Source organism: Crocodylus porosus, unplaced genomic scaffold, assembly GCF_001723895.1.
Source record: "Crocodylus porosus isolate Cpor-Errol unplaced genomic scaffold, CroPor_comp1, whole genome shotgun sequence".
NCBI lineage: Eukaryota > Metazoa > Chordata > Crocodylia > Crocodylidae > Crocodylus > Crocodylus porosus.
This window is the reverse complement of record NW_017728911.1, coordinates 6,667,724-6,691,464: the sequence shown is the minus strand read 5'-3', so window position 1 is coordinate 6,691,464 and position 23,741 is coordinate 6,667,724. Positions and strand designations below refer to the sequence as shown.

At 41.0% G+C, this 23,741-nt stretch overlaps 1 protein-coding gene across 4 annotated transcripts in view; it reads right to left on the bottom strand.

The window, feature by feature from the left end:
- The window catches only part of SCAPER (S-phase cyclin A associated protein in the ER), a 364,249-nt gene that overhangs the window by 61,081 nt on the left and 279,427 nt on the right, over nt 1–23,741 (bottom strand). For all 4 annotated transcript variants that reach the window (XM_019533358.1, XM_019533360.1, XM_019533359.1 and 1 more), the window contains 2 exons: nt 22,950–23,179; nt 7,152–7,307 (listed from right to left, as the gene is read on the bottom strand). In XM_019533358.1, the coding sequence (XP_019388903.1) occupies nt 7,152–7,307; nt 22,950–23,179 (386 nt within the window). The remainder of the gene's footprint in view (nt 1–7,151; nt 7,308–22,949; nt 23,180–23,741) is intronic.

Here is a 23,741-nt window from a genome sequence, read left to right as displayed (position 1 = left end):
AGGTCCCTTCCAGTCCTTATGTCTATGAAATCTATGAAATCTGCTCAAGTCCCTTCCAAGCCTAGAAACTATGAAGCACATGTAGAGATTTAAAAGCTGGGGAGCTGGGGCACAGGGTTGGAAAAGCTGTCCCTGGCTCTTCTTCTCCATGTCTCAGGCTTTAAATCACTCTGTGTGAAGCCCAGATGGGGGTACTGCCTATTGACATCCTTCCCCCTTCTCAGGCGGGGGTGACGATGGTCTGTTAAGTAATGAGCTCTCACAAGGGTGGGAGTGGCCCAGAGAACAGCCCTCTAGTGACTCCTTGCTGGAGGACTTGCCTGTATAGCTTTCCATTTAGGGGGCTGAAACATACATGTATATATGCTCCAGCTCCTGGCACAAATTTCTGAGAAATTCTTACCATTACCAGTGAACATCTGTCCATGGCCTCAATATGGACTGCAGTGCTCTATATGGAAGGACAGATCAGTTCCCTGCACACACCTTCCTACATACAGGTACTCAGGGGAAATAAAGAAGGGAATGGCTGAAGACTGCGTATATCCAAGGGGAGGTGGACAAAAGCGTGATCCTTGCTTTGCTACTGAAGGACCGGAATTCATGTTTTCCTTCTTAGGCCACACTCCTGCTATGCCAAAAGACTACAACTGAGGCAGCACCACAATGTTGTTATTTATGGATCACGGACCTGAAGGTAGCTTTTCTCAGATAGCAAACTTTTAAAAACAGACCTGAATGGAAAATTGTGGAACAAAAAAATCATACACAGACTGGACTGTATTAAGTATGGTTTTAAAATGGGACTATGAACTCTTAAAGGCTGGAAAGGACTAAGTAACTTTGTCATGTATGGATCATTTTCTTATTGAGACTGCAACACACTGCAGCTGCAGATGCTACCGCAGCCAGAAAAACTACTGTCCAGTAGCATAATGAAGGAGTGGACAATTGGGTCATCAGCCCTGTTTAGCAACCTGGGGTGGGGGAGACAGTGGCAAAAACAGCAGCAGAAGCTGGTCTGCTGGATCACTTGCCACTATGCCATTAACAGCACAGACAATGACACTGCCCCTGTAAGTCATGCTACCCAGAACATTCAGGCATCCTGTTACGTTTCTACTGTTGTCAGCATGCAGACAACCCATATCTACCCAAGCTACCAGTCTACTGCTTGACTAGTGTACTACCAGGAACATTTGGATCCAGCAAAGTTACTCATTCTTTTTCAGCATATAAAATGTTCTCGTAAGATTAAAAACTGATTTTAATTATTTTAATTTGCACAGCTCTCAACAGTTTCTCTTTGACTATCATTCAAATCATGTACAATCTATTCTATACTGTGTAGGTTCTTATATCACAAAACCTTTCAAGTGCATCTTGGACCAATGTGCTGAAGAATCTAAAATTATCCCAATACTGAAAAAATAAACATTCAATGATTATAAGTACTGTTTGCCATACACTAAAATTGTTTAAAAAACCCTCTATGTTTGCTATAATGTTTACTAACTATGCATACCACAGATATTGCTAAATCATATCCATGATAAAAATCTGCTTTGTTATATTCAAAATACTATGCATATTTTTAATATTAACTTTAACCCTTCTATGCTTGGCTTTATAAATAATATAATCACTGTACTTATTTTTTGTCCATATATAATTTTGTGGCTCAATATAGTGATTCATAGGGTAGGAACAAACATTGAACTTGTCTTTGGATAAGTTGTGCTTGTGTTTATCTTAGAACAAAAATATCCTGGGATACACACATAATGTACACACATAATCTGTCTAACCAGGGTTTAGTGAGCAGCTGAATACAATGCCAGTTTTCTGCCACCGATTCAATGATGCAGTTCTGGATTAGCTGTACAGATGTACTTTGCAGTACTCCAGGATAAACTGTTACTACCCCTTAGCTGTGAAACTTTTTTTTTTAAGATTTATCCTGGGACAACAGACATGGATGTCTGTACAACTGCACTTATTCCTGAGATAAAATGGTTTATTCCCAGGATAAATAAGAAGTTTGTTTGCAGCCTCCATGATTTCCATGAATCTCTTTTACATGATCATTTTACTAGGCCATTTTAACACAAAACTCCCCCCTCCACACTTTTACATAGATGACAGGTGAAATAAGCCAGTTTGATACAGGATCAAAGCATAACTAGACTTTTTTCAGAGCTTGGCCAAGACCAGAGGTATTCAACCTCTTTGCATCTGGTCAGTGGGGACACCCACAGCTCAGAATACTTGGCAGTGAGGGAGTGGTAGCCATTAATAGGGTCACCCTCTCCCCTGCCAAATTCCCAAACCAAGCCTCACATACCCAGTTGGAGCTAGGCTGTGCCCTGTTATCCCTGTGGGGTTAGGCTGGGGCCAGGCCAGGCCCTCCACCCTCCTGAGGCTGGGCCATGCCCCATTTCCCCCATGGGACTGGGATACACCCTCTTTTCATTGTGGGGTGGGCTGGGGCCAGGCAATGACCCTTTTCCCCCATGGGGCTGGGTTGAGGCTGGATCATGTTCTGTTCCTTCCCATAGGGCTGGGACAAGTCCCTTTTCCTACTTCCCCACTGAGGGACTGGGTAAAGTCTCTTTCCTCCCCTGCAGGCCCAGGCTCAGACCAGGTTGTCCCCCATGCACCTCTGCATGGACGGATGGCGGCCACCATGCCAGCCCTTGATGCTGGATAGGAACCACCATCCAGCCCCTGCCCAACTAGCCTATGGAAAAAGGTTGAGCGCCACTGGTCAAGGCAACCAAGATGAAAAACAACTTGCTGTCAGAGCCAGATTAAGGCACAGGGGCCTAGGCACAAGCCAAGGGCCAACTTCTGAAGTCATGTGATTTTAGCACAATCTCCAGCTCTAATACGTCCATTGACTGCAACGAATGCAGATGAAATAAAGACAGTAGTGGTCTCTCTGTTGGAAAACTCTTAAACTAAATCATTGATACCCGTGGCATAAGACTTCAGGCATTAATAGAAAATGATCAGAAAAGGGACTTGAGTTTTGAGATCGTTATAAATGTTTTCAACAGATGATCTTTTAAACATAATACAGCATGTTTTGGAAATGGTGATATCACATCCACAGCAAAACTTAAATTAAATGACTCAAAGCATTTATTAGGTAGTACCAAAAAATAACTTTTAAAAGGTAAGATCAATTTCAATGTTAAATCATTTTAATGCCCTGCCAATATGCAAAAAGAGAACCCTTCTTTTATTATAGTGTATGCTTATAGCATACATTCAGAATGGATTCCTTCATTTCAATAACTAACTTTTTATGGTACTAACATGAAGACTGTTTGAATTTGTTATCACATTAGCAAGAGTGTTGTTATTGTAACTTACCTTATGATCCTTTTTTAAAATTTGCCAAGGGAATACAAAATGTAATCTTAGTTTAAACTTCTCCAAAATTTAGTTTCTATTGTACAAGTCATACATTTCAGCTACCATCTCTTTTTCAGATTCCCATTCTGTGAGTTGAGGTTTTTCCTCTACTAATTATTACTGTAGTGTCAACTTGCCTACAATTGATCAAATCCAGAGGTTTCAATAGTTCTATGGAAGTACACTCAGACTAGCAGGGAATAAAATTTATTTTATTTAAAATAAATAAGTAAATAAATATAAGCTACTGCCAAACTCCTGATGCAGAACTGGAGCAGCTGCTCAGCTGGTACCTCAATGTTATTGGCCACAGTGAAAAAAAGCTTTTCAAGAGATAATTGGATAAAATAAGTTATGGGTCAGCAAGCTACTAGCCCCCAATCACAGCAAGTTTCATCAGCTTTCTGGTAAATCTTAAAGAGTCTTATAAAATGTTCTTATGAGGTTGGTAAGAAAGTATCAACAACTTTCTGTTACAGATGGAAAAAGCCAGGCAGGCACATTAACAGATTTCACAAAGGCCACAAAAGAAGTCAATATCAGCAAAGCAGAAGGCCTTTGCTCTCAGCCTATTGATTTGCCCTGCTTGCATGTAGAGCCTACACAGACTGCTGCCCCTAAGCATAAAGCAATCCTGGAAACATTTTCAGTCTAAGTTAAAATAGTTCTAAGGATTAAACAGATGAGCTGGCACGTCCCACAGCAGATCAGAAGGACCCATGTAGTTCAGTCAGTAGGGTGACTGGTGACAGAATGGAAGAACCTGGATTAAACTGTAGGTGAGGGCAGCAGGTTTCCATTCATTGTTTTCATTGCCAGCATGGACCTGAGGCCCATCCAGCCTCCTATCCAATGGTTATGAGGAGCTAATGCAGCTGGAGCAAGCTGCTCACCACATTACCTCCTTCTTGGGCAGAGGTTGAAGAAAGGGTGATGACCTGCCTCTACTAACCCCAATGGGCCTCAATGGCTAGTAAACAGAATGCCTTTACCATTACCTTTACATATTTTCTTTTTGACCTATTCTTGGTATAAAAAAGGAGTATTTTCTTTCTTTGTTATAAACACAATTTCCATTAGCAAATGCAGAAGTTACCAGTATGTAACTAGGGGGGAAATTATTATTGGGGTCTTTAGAAGAAAACTTCTGGCATGTGTTTTACAGTTACTTCATATTACTCTTTAGACAATAAGAGCTTTACATTAATATCTCTGTAGATTATCCACTGAACATTGCGTACTGTCAAGTTCAGAAGCTCAAACTTGGGGCCTATTTTTGTTATCCTCCTTTGTGTTGAATAATACCTTACTCTGAGTAGTCCTTTTGAAATCTAAAAGTTCTCTAGTAGCCAGAAAGACGCCATGGTAGAATCATGCCCTTGATTTATGCTCCTAATGAAAGTGAAGTTGGTAAAGAAATAGACACATGATCTAAGGGTGTTGGACAGCAGAACTTTCAAGTGGTTAAATTTGAAAGTCCTCAGGTTCCCATCTATGTTTAGGTGAACTGATCACTTTAAAACTTGTTGTTTCTGAGCTAACTGGAACCTGTAAGGAAAACTATAAAGTTATGTAAGTATTGTAGTTGTAGCGGACAATATTCCAGCTTTGTTACAAGCCACAGATTTTCTTGAAAGAAGTAACTGCACAGTTATCAGTCATTCTGGGATACAAAAATTTCTAATTCTTTAGGAAAAAGATATGCCTATTTCAGAAATTCCCAAAATTATGTTACTTATTCTTGTAGCTAGAATCATTATTCAAACTCACAGAAGGGTGATCTTTTATTATGTGTTTGACTTTTGGCAGTGCTGTGTTGGAAGTGTAATATGCTAAGTGGGCAGTCTATGGAAATAAATGCAAAGACAAATTTTAGTGAGCCTGGATGGTTTCTGTAGACTCGTATTTCTGGAAACAATGCTTTTTCTACATGTCTGAGTCTCCTAGTTATCAGAATTACAGTATGTGGAGCTTTGGTCCTTATTTTGTGCTTAAGTGACTCATATTTTGTTTTTAACGACAATTTTTTTTTCTTTTCAACATTTTAAGCTAGAAGTTTTTCCCAGGAGCACTGTTGTTTTCATTCCCCTTCACCCTTACCTGTATTTTCACCCTACAGTGACTTCCCCTACCTCCTACAATATTACAAATAACATCACTTTTCAAGAAAAGTGTTTTAAAATACTTTAGAATTATAATGGGGAATGTGTATTTGCTCTTTTCATGACTCACTCGTGATAATTTAAGCATAAATTATAATCTAGCTGTCCAGATTTTAAAACTGTTTGTTAGTGGCTGTGTTCAAAATGTGGCTAACTGTGTGCATCTTACAATAAATGTTAATTTTTAAAATTCTCCTGAACAAGGACACAACATACAATCCCAACACCTTTACAATGTTTTCTGTTTTACAGGATGAATTCCACTGAATAGTGGAGTAGTGCTGGCTTGAAATTGGCTCCTACAGGTTACCCTTTTGAGAATTAAAGGCAGCTGAGAATACTCACAAAGCAGAGTTAGCTTAGGAGTCTCCAAAGCATAAAACCAGCAGGGGGTCATGGGGCTCCCATGTCTGTCATTGTGCAGAAAGCACCTGGGATCTCAAGAGCAGAGGCTTAGAGTCAGGGCTTCTAGACACCTGGCTATGCTGCGGAGATCCCTGAAATCCTAGTCAAAATTGTTATGTTTCTATTTTGATTTAGATCAGTGATTCTTAACTTTTTTAGACTAAAAGCACCCTTTATCAGACTCAAATCACCCCTTGCCAGACTCAGAGACATTCCTGCATAACTTTTGTGAATTGCACAGCAACCTATTAAAAAAAATAATTTATTTATTACAGGGCTTACCTACTTACAGAGGAGGCAGGTAATAGCGATGGGGGAGCAGCTAGGCAGCAGAACCTGAACCTGCCCTTATCTGCCTATCTCTTCACACCTAACTCTTTACCCTTTCTAGGACTAATGGGTGCAAACTAGTGGAGAGCAGATTTAGGTTAGACATTAGGAAGGAATTTTTTACAGCAAGGGTCGCCAGAGTCTGGAATTGGCTTCCAAGAAAGGTGGTGCTATCACCTAACTTGGAGGTCTTCAAGAGGAGGCTTGACAATCACCTGGGTGGAGTCATCTGACCTCAGTCCTCTTTCCTGCCAGGGGCAGGGGGTCGGACATGATGATCCATTGGGTCCCTTCTGACTCTATAATCTATGAATTTATGAAAACCCTTCAAAGGATTTCCCAGCACCCTGGTTGATAATCACTGTTTTATATGAATAAACGTTTTGAATCAGAAAAGTCCCTTCTTCAGTTGGGATTTCAAGGGGCAAAAACCAAATTAGGCCATTCAAGATAAATCATTTTAGCTAATTTTAGTTGATTTTAGCTGCTAATAAAGTACCTCTAGAAATCCTTGGGACTAGATACTTAAAATTATCAGTGATAAAACTCACTCTATAATGAGCAAAGAGGAAGTCTGCAGTTCTGCCAAATTACTTGCTAGTAAAATCATTGTGGGTAACCAATTACATCTGTACAAACAGCAGGCCTGTTCAACTTCTGGTAGCCCTCCCTCTCTCCACTCACAGCATTCTACTGAGAACAGCTCCATTTTATAACCTCACCTGTTTAATTCCCAAAATAGGGTATGCATGTGGCAACAAAGGCTGATGCTTTTCAGACACTTAAAGAAAAAGTAAAGAACAAAATGGATATGACAATAACAAATACATTTACCTTCCATTAACAGCAAAGCACAGTTGACACATTCCATGTAAAACTGCTGTAGCATTTTGCAGAAAAGTAGCTATTTTGGGATTTTCATCGACAGGGCCTTGGACTGAGAGGAAACAGCAGCGTAATTTGTCTATCAATCCTATATTCACCACATAACTAGAAGAGGAGGGAAAAACACCATGTTAATAAGTGGCACCTCAGCAATTTCTGTGACTTATTTCCTTTAGTTATGCCTGCATCATCAGTATTAAATTGTACACAAACCAGTTCCTGAACTCAAATATACAATCTTACAAGGGTAAATATATTTAAGATAAATCACTTAAAATAGATCAAGTTGCAATAATCTTAGATTGGCCCTCTTTAGTATCAATAGTTTCCATTAAGACATCTGTCTATCAAGGGGTAATTTTTATTATTTCTTTTAAGTAACATAAATGTAAATATTTATTTTATCATACTCTTAGCAGAACAGTGGATCTTGCCATAATAAAATGATTTATGATAAACTTTATAGCTCTGCAGTAACATGATTTTTTTTCTATGAACCAATTCTCTATGACAGAATAATGCAATAAAGAGATGATGTTACACAGATAAAATCTTATTACACTACAAACTCAGTAACAACCACTTTATAACTTCGCTTTTATTTTACAGATAAGAATTAACAGACTAACAAATAATACTTAGGTGGAAGATTTCTACTGTCTGGAACAATCACTTGTTGATGTCTAGTCATCAACCAAAATTAACACAGACAAAAGTGAGGTCCTAATTTTTCTCCCAGAATATCCCCTTCTGCCTTTTCCATTATCACAACAGACAGGACCACCATTTTCTATACTGATGACTCAAATCTCTCTTAGATACAGTGTGGATCAAAAATGTTGCTGCTTTTTCCTATATATCATCATCCAAATCTGGCTTTTCTTCCTGGCCTCACTGCTAAGACTCTTGTCTAGGCCATATTCACCTTGTACCTTGATTGAAGCAAGGAGGTAGGGAGCTATAATTCCAGTGAGGGCTGCTACCAACCAACTTACAATATTTACATATTGTGCACCCAGCTAGTCTCATGAGAACAGCCTAGTATTCCTATGTATTCTCTCAGCTTGCTTGCTTGTCAAACCTGACGCTATAAATGGAAGATGTCATTTGCTATATGTTTGTCGAGTATCTAGTCCAATGGAACCTTGACCTGACTGAGGGTTTTTATGTGTTGTTTCAACAGATGCAATAAATAATCAATAGAATTAGGTAACTCTTGTGCAAAGAAGTGTCTAAGCTTAGAAAAAAGATAATCTCTATTCCAGTCTGAATAAGGAAATATTGAAACTGCTCCCAGGTTTGGGAATAAAGGTCCCTGTCTGAACAAGGTGCTTTTCAGGGATTGACATCTTTCTGTGGCTAGAAGGTAGACTTTCTGCCAACGTTCATGCTCTGGGTACACAGCTATTGGAAGCAATGAGGGTAATTCTGAATTTAAATTAAGCTGAATACAAAGTAGTAAAACTTGCAGTTTTTAAAAGGCTGTTTAAAAGTTGAAGTTTGACAATTAAAAGTATTCAAAGATGCTCAACCACTACATAAGACTGATTGGTCAGGTAAAGTTAGCCTGGTGACTGACTTCCATTTAGCAATGTGAAAAGTTGCAAATATTGAGTTTATTTTGCTTCTCTCATTTAGGCAATCCATTTGAATCATACAGGTGATAAACATGCTGTCTGGTATTGGCAGGCTATTTGCACAAAGACACTTAAGGAGTTAGTTGTGTGCTAAGTCACCAAAAGAAAAGTGCTAAGTGCTGAATATCTCTCACAGAGCCAGGAGGGGGAGGGAATGAACAGGAGATGAAATGGTATGCATAGCAATACATGAAAACTTTAAAACAGACACACATTTTCTGATTAACGTTATTTTTCTTTTTTCCAGGGTAATTTTTATACCCTTACAGATTTCCTCCATTTCACTCTCACTTTACTCCCCCAAAGCTGGGGACGTTTTCTTAATTGCCATCCTCCTGACACGGGAAGAATGGAAAAGACTCTTTAATCTGTGAGGGTCCTTCCTTAATGACTTCTGTGGAGGGCAATGTGAGAGACATGAAGCTCTCCCTTGCTCCAGAAATTAAGCACACAGCTGAGTGAACTTATAAAACTTTCCTTTTCCTTCCTTTTAACTATCCATTTCTCCCATGCTAGAGTTGTTCCAGAGTCCCTGCTATTCCAGTTGTTTTTGCAATATGCAAACTGGGTGGTAGTCACTTGGTTCTAATTGAACACTGGAGTAATTTTTTTCCCACAAAAAGAAGAACATTTACTGAAAATGCCACCTCACCTTCCCAAATATATTAGTTTAAATATGTTCAAAAGGATACACAATGCAGTGATCCGGAGGTGAAATATTTTCATTAATAATATTAATTTGTCTGTTTGTGACTACTTTAAAAAGCCCTCCCTCTTTTTTTCCTAATTGCACTATTACCTTGTCATCATGCCTTTCATTCTCCTGCTAGAACCCGATCCTTTAAAGTGCCTCAGGTGAAAGGCCTAGTCTGATTCTCATGTATCTTTTTAGCTTGGGGGCATGCCTGTGCTTCTACAGTCAGTGTCAGATGTCAGCACAGCACAAAATATCAATAAGCAGACCTCCCAGCCTGTCATTTATATATAGGAAGAATACAACATCCTGAAATTTCACACTCCTTGAAAACCTGTTTGGGAAGGAGGCGGGGTTAACATGGGAACAATGAAGTTTTAGAGGTCACTGGTATCCATGACAACTATTTGTTTTGCCCTTTCCTACAGCTGTCCTTTTACATTTTCATTCAGCAACATCAGAACAGAACCTTAAAACTTCTGAAATGCACAAATTTATAAAATTTGAAGTAGAATGGACTGGGGGGGGGCAAAGTTCTTTTCTGTTGTCATCTAATCCACCTGTACCACATTTTTTTCACTATATCAGCATTCCAATCTTGTAGTGGCAAAACACCCATCATAGATAGCTTTTGTGTATTTAAGACATTAATTCATTAGCAGTTCAATAAGTATTGTTCTGCTGGGGGAATCTAAATTCCCTATCTTAGTTAACACATGACATTAATGGACAATAAAGAATGAGCATTTAATAGAAATGGCAGGGAGGGACCCTGCATTTAGTTCAATCCTAGCTTTCTACTGCTTAATTGATTAAAAAAGAGCCAATAAACCATTTGAATGCCAGACATAAGGTGTATATTCAGTGGCCATGGAGGTTTCTGTGATGGCCTAATGGTTGGTAAAGTTCACTATAATTCATTATTCATGGTACATGGAAGCAGAAGTGTTTAGTGGATAAAGCACAGGTTTGAGCATTAGAAAAATATTTTTTTACAATCTGTACTGAAACAGAAGGCTTTCAAGGCACTACAAGCAGCAAGGAGTCCATACAGCTTCACATGAAAGAGAACAGGCAAATTCAAAATGTACAAGTACCTACTCTAAACAGTAGTGTAAAGAATATGAAATATAATGTGTTGTAAAAAGAACAAGTAATAATGAGAGATTTCAGACAGGTGCCATACCAAATGAACCAAGTCATACATTCAAGAACATAGTGCCTGACTTATTTAACCTACAAAATCTTTAGACAGAACCAACAAAAATAAATTCTAATATAGCCTGAGTATTATCAACCAGTGGAATTCAGTGCCTCAGAAAGTCACTGAATTAAAAACTGTGACTGGATTTTAAAAGGTCTTGATAATTACATAACTACTGACATGTTTCCTAGTTACACAGATTAAGATAATAAGGGCAATCAAATCTCATAATTTGGGGTAAGAGAAAAGCACCTACAGGAGTCAGAAAGGGATTTTTCCCATCCTATTCAGCAGTACATAAGCAACTAGGTGTATTCTGGATTTCTGTGTCTTCCTCTAAATCATCACACATTAACTATTGCAGGAGACAAGATTTATGATTAAAGAGAACAATAATCTGATCTGATATGGCAAAATCTACATTCCTAAAAAAGTCAATGGAAAGATGACAGTGAAAAGTTACTGTCTTCATTCTAAATAATACCAAAGACACAATCAGAGATACAAACATTTTAAAGCTACTACAGTGAGATTAGGACTAAATTAAAAGGGAGTTTTTACACACAAACAAACAAAACTTCAATTATTAAGATTGTAATACCAAACATTCAAGAGTTCAGAAATGCCAGAATTTAGGTTACCAGTTCAATCTTAATTCAGTTCCCTTGTACCTTCAGTCTATAGCCATACAATCATAATCTATTTGTTCTATAGGATGCCTGCCTCATTCTGTGCAAGGTAAGGATAGTGTTCATACATTTTCTTTTCAGCATTCAAAGAGTGGCCCCATAACCATTCAAATGAAGTCCTTAAGAGAAAATTAGCAATTTCCTCATGGACTTAATAGGGTGCTCATCATGGAGTGCTTCGTAAACATTAACTATTTTGTGGAGGTATTATTATCATGCTTTACTGAAACAAAGCATAGAGAAATTAAGGTTAAAGGATCCACTGATTGTTTTCAGAATTTGAGAGGCCCAGGACTAGGTTTTTCAAAGTCCTTAGCATTACATACTGCTTGAAACATATTAAACTCCCTTTCACTACAGCTGGAGTTGTGATCTCTCAGCTTTTCTGCAATTTAAACCCAAGGCTCAAGGGATCCATTAAGGTGTCCAGAAAACGAAGAACAACAGGTATGGTCCACTCACCCAGTGTGGATTAAGGCTGTTTACAGACTTTAAAACAAACTGTGCTTTACTGGAAAAGCAGTGTATTACTTAAACCTGGCTCTACAGCATCTGTAAAGATAGGGCAGGGCTTTTTGGCACTTTTAAAGCTGTTTCAATCAGCTATTAGATAAAAACACCAAAAAGCCCCACTAAAGTGCCTGATCATTACTGATGTTGCATGCACCAGGTTAATCCAGCGAGTTGCCTCTTCTGGGCATGTGTGGGGTTCAGCACGGGAATGCGCTGAGTTTATAGTAAAGAGCTGTTTGTTTGTTTTTTTTACGGCTGCAAGCATCCTAAGTGACATGCCCAACATGAAAGAATGATGTCAGAGGCAAGTTTAGAATCCAGCTCCTCAGTGTAAAATTCAACGGCCTTAACCTTAAGGCTATCCCTCTACTTCTTGAAATCCTCTACACAATTACTACACAGCTTCTGACTTCCGCAGAAGCAGTAGATGTCCCATGGACAAATGTCTCCTTAACTGAATAATCCTGATTCATTTGCAGTGCAGGTCTATCCTATACCATAAATGGGGCTAGATTTGTATTACAAGTAGACTCTTCTGCTCAACTCTCCCAAGCTTAATTTCTTTTGTCCGTTCTCATCAAACTGCCCCTGCTTCAGTCCTTTCTCTTTCCCAGCTCAGTCACTCTTCGAAATCCAATTCTCCTCACTTAACTAGACCCAGTTCCACTCCTTGGGCACATCTACATGTGCCCCTAGGGCACCATTGTTACTGCACTGTCATTTAGTGCTTCCTTTTGTATGTTTGTACATGTAGATATATACACACGGATGCGTACTGAAGTACATATGTAAGTGCATATGCGGACTCATGTTTTACCACAGAAAAGAGTGATCAAGGGTACGAAAGAGTTATATTTAAAAACAGCACTATATAGGGTGTCAGTTGTAATGACAGTCTCAAAAGAACAAATATCAAAGCTCAGTTTATTAAAAATGCTGGCAAAAATTAAATTAAATCAGAAATCAGTGCACCTCTACTCAATATTTACCATATGGTTCACTGGGCTGGGCCCCAGCAGAATCAAGTGTTTCAAGTCACAATGACCCCATCGCTCAGTGCAGCTCAGTATGTGTGTACTCCAGATACCCTCATAAACCATCCATATGCTAATTGGCCCCCCACTCATGACTGGAATTGGGTGTTTTTCTCACGAGTCCTGAGATCCTCCAAAAATGTATATACAGCTGAAGTGCAGGACAACCAGGTCTGGCTCCACCTCACAGGGGACAGGGCTGTGAGGTGGAGCCTGTCACTTATCATATGTGACAGGCTGACAGAGAAGTTAACAGAGGGATTCTGGGTGAACTGTTTGGTGATGTCTGCCAAACATTAAAGGCTGGTGAAGAAACAGGAAAAAACAGGAATTATTAGAAATGGGAAAGAAAGGCACAGCTGAGCTGTGGGAATGAAGAGGAAGTCAAAATGTATTTAACTTAGTGACTCACCATGACCCGAAAAAGAGTCTGTGCTGAAGAGGACTGAGTACAATGGGCACTACCATATATCTTTTGGCTAAGATCAAGTGATCTTCTGAGAGCCTGATCAATGCCTTAAGGACCTGCTCCTGGGCGAATCATGCCAAGCCATGTGGGAGTGCATCCAATGGAAGGAGCTGTACAAAGATCACAGGGACCTGAATTGCCTCATAGCCCAGTGAGCTCTATCAGTGAGGGCCCGGAGACATAGAGAGGGACAGTTCGGGAGACCCAGCTGCCTGTGGCCCAACTGCTGCAGAGCCACGGAGACAATAGAGCACACCTCCTGTGGCTCTGCACCTGCGCCAAGTAGGTATGGAAAAGGCTAAAATAGCTCTGCGAGGCAGTGACCGGCATCAGCTGGCTAACCAGCGAGGCCACACTGTACGGGCACCTCGCCAAACACCAGGGGAGCCTGTCACTCTGTTTCGACCAGTTTGCATCCTGTGTCAGGAGCGCCTTGTAGAAGGCACAGCTCCTGACACAGCTGATCTTTGTACAGCTCCTTCCAGTGGATGCACTCCCACATGGCTTGGCATGATTCGCCCAGGAGCAGGTCCTTAAGGCATTGATCAGGCTCTCAGCAGATCACTTGATCTTAGCCAAAAGATATATGGTAGTGCCCTCCTCCTGTACAGGCAAATGGACATACGAGTAGTGGGCTGCTTGAAGATGGTGCTGAGTGAACTCTGGACCTACTATCAGAAATCAGTAGCAGAGGATGCAGCAAACGCCACCTAGCACAGGGACATGTGGCACAGGACCATACAACCCCCGCTGAGTGAAGAAAGGAGCGAAGACAGTGGAGAAGAGGAACAGAGAACAGCAGCGAATCCTCCAGCAGAAGCTGAAGCGACAAGGATGAAGACACCACTTGAACCGACTATAGCACCTGATCCTGGAAGCGGAGCAAGGGTGGAAATGAAGGGAGAGATGGCTGGAGGGACCAGAAGGAACTGATGGGCTTTTCTGGGTGTGTTGCGTGCATTCACGGATTTTATAACAGGTATGGGTGGCCAGCAGACCTTTGTACGGGTGCAGATTTCTGTAATGGGTAGGTTTAATCCTTTTGTGATGTAATAGGCAGAGTGTAGATATAAATAACCTTTATATATAGAGAGAGACACACAGTTTTACAACAACAAAAAATGCCTTAAGGACAGAGAAAGACATTGATAGAGTTTTAGGATGGTATGAATGAATGAAAGAAACTCAGAATCCCAAATAATGGTGGTGATGGCTGATATCCAGGAGGTGGGAAAAAAGTGAAGAGCAGAAATTAAGGTTTGGAGACAGAGGGAGAGTGGATAAGGTGGAGAAGTGGAAAGAAAAGAAGGCACTGAAGATGAAGGCAGGAACAACAGCAGAGACAGCAACAGAAGCAGCGTCAAAGGCAGTGGTGGAGAGAGTGACAGGCTTGTAAGAGCAACAGGCATGCAAAGGCAGAGTCAATCACGATGAGCATCGACACAGATGACCCTTAAAGGGACAGGCACACCCAGTTTAACACAAGCACAACTGCACTGATTATAGCTTAAATTAATGTCAGGAGTGTCTTAACAAGCAAAAGATGGGAACAGGTCAAACCAATATTAATTCAAGGAAAGGAATACATAATCTGCTTACAAGAGTGTGGTATACCGGTGAGAGAAGAAGTTTTGAGAAGAGGCAAAGATGGATACTGTCTTAGTGGTCAGGGATAAATGAGAACAAAGCTGCTGGAGTGGTAATACTATTCAAGAATCCATAGGTGAAAGCACAGCAGGTGGAAGACATCATTAGTGGCAGACTAGTGAATGATAATATCAGTCAAGGGAGCAGAATTAGAGGTTTACAATGTATATGTACCACCAGAGTGGGAGGGAAGGAAGGCTCTGCTTAGAACAAGCAGTTTATGTGGTTGGAGGGAGACCATGGATAATAATGGGGAACTTCAATGCATAATCAAAGAGGGTGACAGAACAGGGGAAAGACGAAATGGAACTTCAGACAGTTCATCCAGATTGTTAACAAATATAATTAGAGTCACTAAGGACATTTTTACATGTGCTCCAGGGGTGGGCTGCTTTAATGAAAGCAGATCCAAGAGCTGCTCTAATCAAAGTGCCCTGAGTGTTCCATGTATCAGTGTCTCCTAACTTCAAAATGGTGGCAGGGTGCTTTATCTAAAGCTTGTCAAACAAGCTTTAGTTAAAGCACCCTTGCTGCCATTTTGAAGCCTGGGAATGCTGATACATAGGATATGGGGGCTGGCTGGAGTGTGCTGATTAGCATGCTCCATCTAGTCTCCTCCAACAAGCTGTGGTTACCATGTATTGGAGCAGCTTCCTGGCATGTAGAACCCAAAGAGATGTGTGGGCAGGAGAGAAAATTTTCCCTAGAACTAACCCCAGTGGAAAGAAACAATCAAGAATGGACTTTGTGCTTGTATCAGAAGAAAGAAAGAAACTATACGTGTAGCACTTAGTGATCACTCGATCCTGGTGGTGGTGCCGTGGATTGGAGTGCACAGAGCCGGATGGGGAGGAGGGGCGTGCAGGGCTGGAGGCAGAGTAGTGGCAGCATTCCATCTCTGCCTGCCTGCCACCCATCATTCTTGATGGGCAATTGGCTAGTGATTACATATTTGAGGTGCTAACAAAAATGGAGTTCCCTGAGAAATATACATGTTGGATACGGTTATAGCATAGAGAGAAGTAGGGAGTCGGATCCAAATGAATGGGCACTTAAGCGAGGCCTTAAAAATCCATACAGGAGTGAGGCAAAGGTGCCACCTGTAGCCACTGCTATTTGTGTGCAGCATGGACTCATTAGCACAACGAATAAGGAAAGACAAGGTCATAAGCCGAGTAAAAATACCAGGAGGGGAAGAGGTAAAATACGCACTGTACATGGATGATATAAATGTACTAGTTAGAGACAGATTTTTAATGGAAACGGTGTTAAAGCATACATCAGAATACAGAGAAGCAACAGGGCCTAAGCTAAATAGCTCAAAAAACACCATAATGGGAGTGGGGAACTGGAGGGACTTGGTAAGTTGGGCCTTCAAATGAGAGAGTGTGAAATTAAGAGTGCTAGGGATCCAGAATGGATACCAAGGGGAAAGGTAATACAGCCTAGGAAAAGGTGATGGCAAGGATATGGCAAATACTTTGGTTATGGTCCATTTTTTTGCTGGAAAAGTGACAGTGGTCAAGGATGTGCTATGGCCAATTATTCTATATATGGGAACTGTATTCCCACTGATTCAGTAGCAGATAGCAAATGTACATGGGGAATATATGTGTTCTTTTGGAATGCCAAAGTGTGGACAGTTCAGCTTCTTGATACTTGACAGGACTGAAACAGTCCCTTAGGCCTGCAAGGCTAAGAGCAGCCTTGACATAAGTAGGCTAAGAGTGCATTCATGGAGTTATGAGATCGTATGACCTGCTCTCTACAGAAAAAAGGTCTGATGCAGCCTGTTTTTCTGCAAGAGTCTGATGATAAAAATGCTTGTTATAAGTAAGTGTTTGTTACGGTGCATTCCACCCCATATCTGAAGCAAATGGCTCCTGGTACCAAGAGGACAAAAACAACGATAAAGCAAAGACAAACTATTGATAACAAATAGAAAATTGGCCTAATTCAGGGATGGGCAGTTTGGCCGGGCCGGATGGATCTGGCTGGCAATGAACTCCATTTCCTAACCACCCTTGCGCATGACTGGGACCAGTCTCCATGAAGACCCCAGCTGCAACTGCGTGGGAAAGCTGAAGGCTGGGGTTCCCATGGAGACTAACCACAGCCATGTTAGCAGTGTGCATGGCAGAGCAGGGCAGGGGGCTGCTCTGGAGGTGCTGGGAACTTGTGATGGGGCAACTTGCTCTGGAGCCAGGGCAGAGCCATGATCTGTAGCCTGCACATTCTGGGCAGAGGCACACAAGCAGGGGATCACAGTTCTACCCTTGCTCCAGACCAGGCTGTTACCACTGCAAGGAACCAGAGCAGAGCCATGATCCCCTGCTTGTGTGCCTCTGCTGGAGTGTGCAGGCTACAGATCACAGCTCTGCCCTGGATCTGGAGCAAGCTGCCTCCATTGCAAGATCCCAGTGGCTCTAGAGCAGCCCCCTGCCCTACTCTGCTGTGAGTGCTGCCAACAAGGCTGCAACTAGCTTCCATGGCAACCCCAGCCTTGAGCTTCTCCATGCAGCTGTAGCTTGGATCTCCATGGAAACCAGCCCCAGCCATGTAGGTGGGGACTGCTAGGAAATGGAGTCTGCCTGCCAGCCGGATGGGCCACTTTGCCCACACCTGGCCTAATTGGTAGCTACATGACTAAAGGACTATAAATATTACCCGCCTCTTTTCCTTTTCCCTTCTCTTCCCCTTTTCTTTCCCATCCCCTCCTCCTTTTCCCCTCACCCTAATGATGCCTCAGAACTGGAGACATCTGACCTTCTTCAAGGAACCTTGCCCACTCTGGAAGCCTGGCCAGCTCCTGAGTCGTGTATTATTAGAACTGGTGACATACAATTACTAGCTTGCTTAGACTGTATCTTGCTAAGATTACTGAAACTGCTACGATTATATCTATACGCATACTTCGAGTTAATACATTATAATGCTCAATAAAACTGATTTATTAAAACATATACTGGGTATATTAAAACAGATAACTGGGTTCCCATTTAGAGAAGATAAATAGATTCTCATTTGGAGAAAACTGAGCATACTTTAAGGAAATATTAAACTTGCTGGTTGCTCCTCCTCCATTTGGGAAGAGAACCAGATACACCCTGATTTTTAGGGCAACAAAAAGAGAAAGATTGGCTAGATCTGAACTGCACAAAGCAAGAGAGATGGGCGGATGGGTCTGCCAGACTTGGGATTGTTTGTCTATGTGACACATGTAAGTGTGGTATGCAAGACGGTAATGGAGGGAGAGGAAAAACAGAATGTATCACCCAATTTCACACAGCTGCAATTTTGAGGAAATGGGGAGACCTCTTGGCAACTAACTATTCATTACATCAGAATGGAGGGTTTCATGCAGAGGTGTAAAATAGGGAAAGCATGGTTGGAAATCCAGAAGGATTATTTATAGAAGGACAAGTGAAGAGGGTGTGGGGAGTGGTGGCGGGTAAACAACTAAAAGGGGAACATGCTGACCAAGCGTGGATGGTTGTAAGAAATATCCTTCCAATAAGAGACGTGCATCATAAATGGGGCTTTATGAGTTCTTTTAGATGCCCAAGGGAGAGATGCAAGGAAGAAGAAACAGTGGAATATGTCTGGGAGTGTACCTATGCAAAGCGGGTGTGGGAAAGGGTCTGCCACTTTCTTAGTGTCACCAACTGTTTACCTTTGCTTCAGCCCTTTATCCCAGTCGCATCTTTTTTTCATTTCTCTGACAAACTCAGTCCAAACCCTTTCACTAACATCATTCACCAGTGGCTGAGTGTGCAAACTAAACTCTCAAGGGCTCGATTTTCAGAAGGTATCCACTAAAGTTCATTGGGAGCTGCCAGTGCTTCTCACCTTTGAAAACTGGGCCTTTATTGGATGTTATTGGAAAATTTATGTCTGTCTGAAGAATACGCTTGTGAGGCACTGTACACATGAAATTCCAGATGGGACACTGTAACATGGCATCTATTGCAACAGTGTTGCCTGATACCCTTTGCAATAGCATCTCAACAGATATAAGTTGATTATTGTATTACAGTTGATTATTGTATTATACTACTAGTATTAGTTTTACTGGGCTAACATTTCCAGAATGATTTTGGGTGCCCCTATTTTGGATGTTCCTCTTGAAACAAATTTAAAGCCCCATTTTCAGCAAATCCTCTATAGTCAAGACCAATTTAAAAAATACATGAAATTGGCAACCAAAAACACTTTTTAAAATTAGGGAAATGAATAGTTAATTATCAACCCAACCCCAGATTCCTCATTCAGGCATAAATCTTAGAATTGGGTCACGGAGGTCCGGGTGAGGGAGATTCCTTGTCCTCCATCAAAGCTGACCTCATGAAGGAACACCTTAACAGGCTGGATACTTTCAAGTCAGGCGGCCCTGACAGTTTACACCCAAGGATACTCAAGGAGCTGGCAAGCATCATAGCTCAGTCCCTAGCATGGACCTTTGAGAACTCCTGGAGCTCTGGTGAAGTGCCTGAAGATTGGAAGAAGGCCAATGTGGTGCCTATCTTTAAGAAAGGGAGGAATGTAGGTCCGGCAAACTACAGGCCCATCAGCCTGACCTCTATCCTGGGGAAGGTCTTGGAAAAAATTATCAAAGAGGCCATCCTTAACAGACTAGCTGATGGCAATATCCTGAGGGATACCTAGTATGGGTTTGTTGCGGATAGGTCTTTCCTGACCAATCTCATTTCCTTTTACGACTAGGTGACCTATCACCTGGACAAGGGGGAAGAGATTGATGCCGTATATCTTGACTTCAAAAAAGCCTTCAATTTGGTATCCCATGATCACCTCTTGGCAAAACTGGCTAACCGGGGCCTTGACCCCACCATGATCCGCTGGCTGGGGAACTGGCTCCACAGTAGGACCCAGAGTGTGGTGGTTGATAGAAGCCAATTGTCTTGGTGTGTGGTCACCAGTGGAGTCCCTCAAGGCTCTATCCTAGGGCCTATAATGTTTAACATCTTCATCAATGATGTGGACATTGGTGTCAGAAGCTGGCTGGCCAAGTTTGCTGATGACACCAAACTCTGGGGTAAAGCATCCACACCTGAGGATAGGAGGGTGATCCAGGAAGACCTTGACAGGCTCATGAACTGGGTGGATGAGAACCTGATGGTGTTTAACACTGGAAAATGCAAGGTTCTCCACCTTGGGAGGAAAAACCTGCAGCATGCTTACAGTTTTGGCAGTGCTATGCTGGTTAGCACTACAAATGAAAGGGACTTAAGGGTCATGACTGACCACAAGATGAACATGAGCCTTCAATGTGATGCTGTGGCTACTAAAGGGAGCCAAGCACTGGCTTGCATCCATAGATCCTTTTCAAGCAAATCCTGGGACGTCATCCTCCCATTGTACTCGGCCTTGGTGAGGCCACAGCTGGAACACTTCGTCCAGTTTTGGGCTCTGCAATTCAAAAAGGATGTGGAGAAGCTTAAGAGAGTCCAGAGAAGAGCCATGTGCATGATCAGAGGTCAGGAAAACAGACCTTATGATGAGAGGATGAGAGCCATGGGACTCTTCAGCCTAGAAAAGCGCAGGCTCAGGGGTGATCTGGTGGCCACCTATAAGTTTATCAGGGTGCTCATCAGATCTGGGGGAATGTCTGTTCACCAGAGCACTCCAAGGGATGACAAGATCAAATGGTCACAAACTCTGCCGTAACCAATTCAGGCTGGACATAATGAAGAACTTCTTTACTGTCCAAACCCCCAAGGTTTGGAATAGATTGCCGCCAGAGGCGGTTCAAGCATCCACTCTGATACATTTGGATGCTTATCTTGCTGGGATCCTATGATCCCTACTGACTTCCTGCCCCTGGGACAGGGGGCTGGACTTGATGATCCTCTGGGGTCCCTTCCAGACTGAATGTCTATGAAATCTATGAAAATAAACCTCTTGTTAGCATGGGAGATGGTACTATATGGACTCATACAAAAGGGACTGGAGTAAACGTTATTAAGGACTTTGTTAGCATGATTTCAAACTAGTTTATGGAAAGTTAAAAACCTTCATTTTTTTAAGGGGTTGGCTTTCACTAAGAGAGACTGCCTGAAGCTGTGGTTGCCTGAAGTGAAATACTACACTGACTGGGACAAGGGAGAGATCAGAGAGGATGAGATGGAGAAGTGGAGGAAAAAGGACTGGATACATGTCTTTCACTAAACCAACAGAGAGCAGTCATGACAGGGACAGAAAGTTTAAGGTGGTTACTGAAGTAACAGGTTTTCATGGGTTTCTGTATTAAGACAGAGAGTTCTGTAAGTGTTTTTTTGTGGGTAGTTAACATATAACATTTAAGGGTTTAATATATATAGCTGCATGCTTTTTGGGTTATGTAGTTGTTTTTGTGATAAGAAAATTGTGGTAAAACAAGGATGTTCAATATGTGACATTTTGTAAGTGTAGAGTGAAAAGTGGGTTTTTAATAAAATTTGTGAAAAAAGTTCCCATAAGCATCTTGGTCTTTTGGCTAAGATCAAGATTTTTTTAGCACCAAGGGGAGGGTGTCAGAGCTGGCTCTGGCCCTCCAGGTGCCGGGCTAGTATTGCAGTACTTCCAGGTCCAATGCCAGTTCCCTGTGGATGGAACATCCACCCATATTTTTTAAAGGTCAAAAAGAAAAAAAATAATAGTATGGGAAAAAAAGTATCAATATGTTTGCCCATTTGGGTTATGCATTTTACAGCCATGCTCAGTGGTGGTTGGATTCAATCAATTTCATAGCTGGTTTCTATTACTGAGCACATACTGTTTTTGGCAGAAGTTTAATGCTAGGCAATGTATTTAATGATTTTTCCTTGTATGCAAATGCAAGGTGAAGAGCTTTTCCACCCATGCTAACTGGGCCGGGACTTTGTCTTATATCTGAGTAAATATGGTATGTGTGAACTGCAAAAAACTGTTGCAAAGAATTTTTGTCATTTTATCTAAGAAAAGTAACAGAAAGAATGAACAATCAACAAAATGATTCCACTGACTTATAGGAACCATGAATTCCCAAAGGGAGAATACAAAACTTTTTATGCACCAGAATTAGAGAAATGCAGGGCGTGATCCTGGGAAGTGTTGAGCCCTCTCAACTCTGTGGCTTTGAGACTGCAATGCTTATGGAAAAAACAAAAACAAAAACAAATGGAGACAGGTTATCATTAAGTGCTAAAAATGATCCTAGAATAAACTTTCCTTTTGTATGAAGTTTAAAAAAGTGCTCTTAAAATACTGAATAAATAATCAAGACCCTCAGTAAGAAGGAAAAGCAGTTTTCAATTTGGAAAACTAGAAGCAACATGCAACTCAAAAAAGAGACAAGCCCAACTGACTTTTTGTCCTATTCCCTTCTCCTGCTGTCTGTATATTACCAGTTATAAAATCAGGTCCTGCTCAAATAGAAAAATGAACTCTCACATGCGCTTTCTATTCTTTAAGAAAATTTATTTTGGTGTTGTGTATATTAGTTGCCTTTTCTTCTGTGTATGTTTCTTGACGCTGATATCCCTGCAGTTCATTTTATGGCTTCTCTGTGAATAAGGATGTATTTGTATGGTTCACAAGAGGAATAAAGGAGTTTCTCCACATTACAAGGGGAAAGCTGGACAGGACCAACTTCACTTAAATACACAGACAACTTTCCATTTAGAGTACATGCATATTTGATGTTCCACAGTTTTCTGAAAGAGTGATTTCTCTTGAGAGCCTCTACATAGCCATTTAATAGTCTTCTCAATCATGCACATGTGTTACTGGCTACAGTTTAGGGAGACTAGTGACCTCTGGCAGGTCACTGTAATTTCTTTTTTTACTTAAGAAAAAAATAAAGATATTTCTTTGTGTTTTTACCTGATCAGGTCCTGGATCCTGCTGTTAAAAGCCTCAGCTTGTGAAGGTTTGTTTTTTACATCCTGTATTATTTTTGGTAAGGCAGGCTGGTTGTTCCCATCTGGTAGAGTAGAGATCAGGCATTCAAAAACTACAGCAGTGATCCTGACAAGTCCTGTTGTTAAACCTTCAAATACTTGCTTATTTGCACTTCTTCCTAATATGGCATTAAACTCATCTGGAACATAAACCTATATAAATAGAAAAAATAACCGCACTTTACTAAAATATCTATAACTTAACTAAAAGCATTATACCTATTTCCTTGAGAATATAGTCTTAATCAATGCTTTCAGAAAAGCTGCCTATACAACCCCCACTCTCGTTATTAGAATCATAGATAACTATGAGGTAACAGCATTCCAGCATTATTGATGAACATTTAAATGTAATGCCTCTATGTTGTTAAAAAGCTACATTACTCCAACTTCCATTTGCAGTGATGCTATTTAGAAATGCCCACTTTTATAATACATGCATGGTGAATTCTAATGGATGAAATAGAAGACATTTCTAAATGGATGTCTGTATGCAAACTGAAATAGGAACCCGACAACAAAGAATCATGTTAGGACTACATAAAGGCATTAGCATGATGAACAAGAAGGGTCTTATGATTAATTAGCAAACATATTTTGAAAAAAATTGAACTCTTTTTTTTTTTAATTTAATGTAGACTACTGGTGTATGTTTGGAGTGCTGCTGTTAATGTGAAGTCCAGAAAATACATGAGACAAGGATATTTCTGGTGAT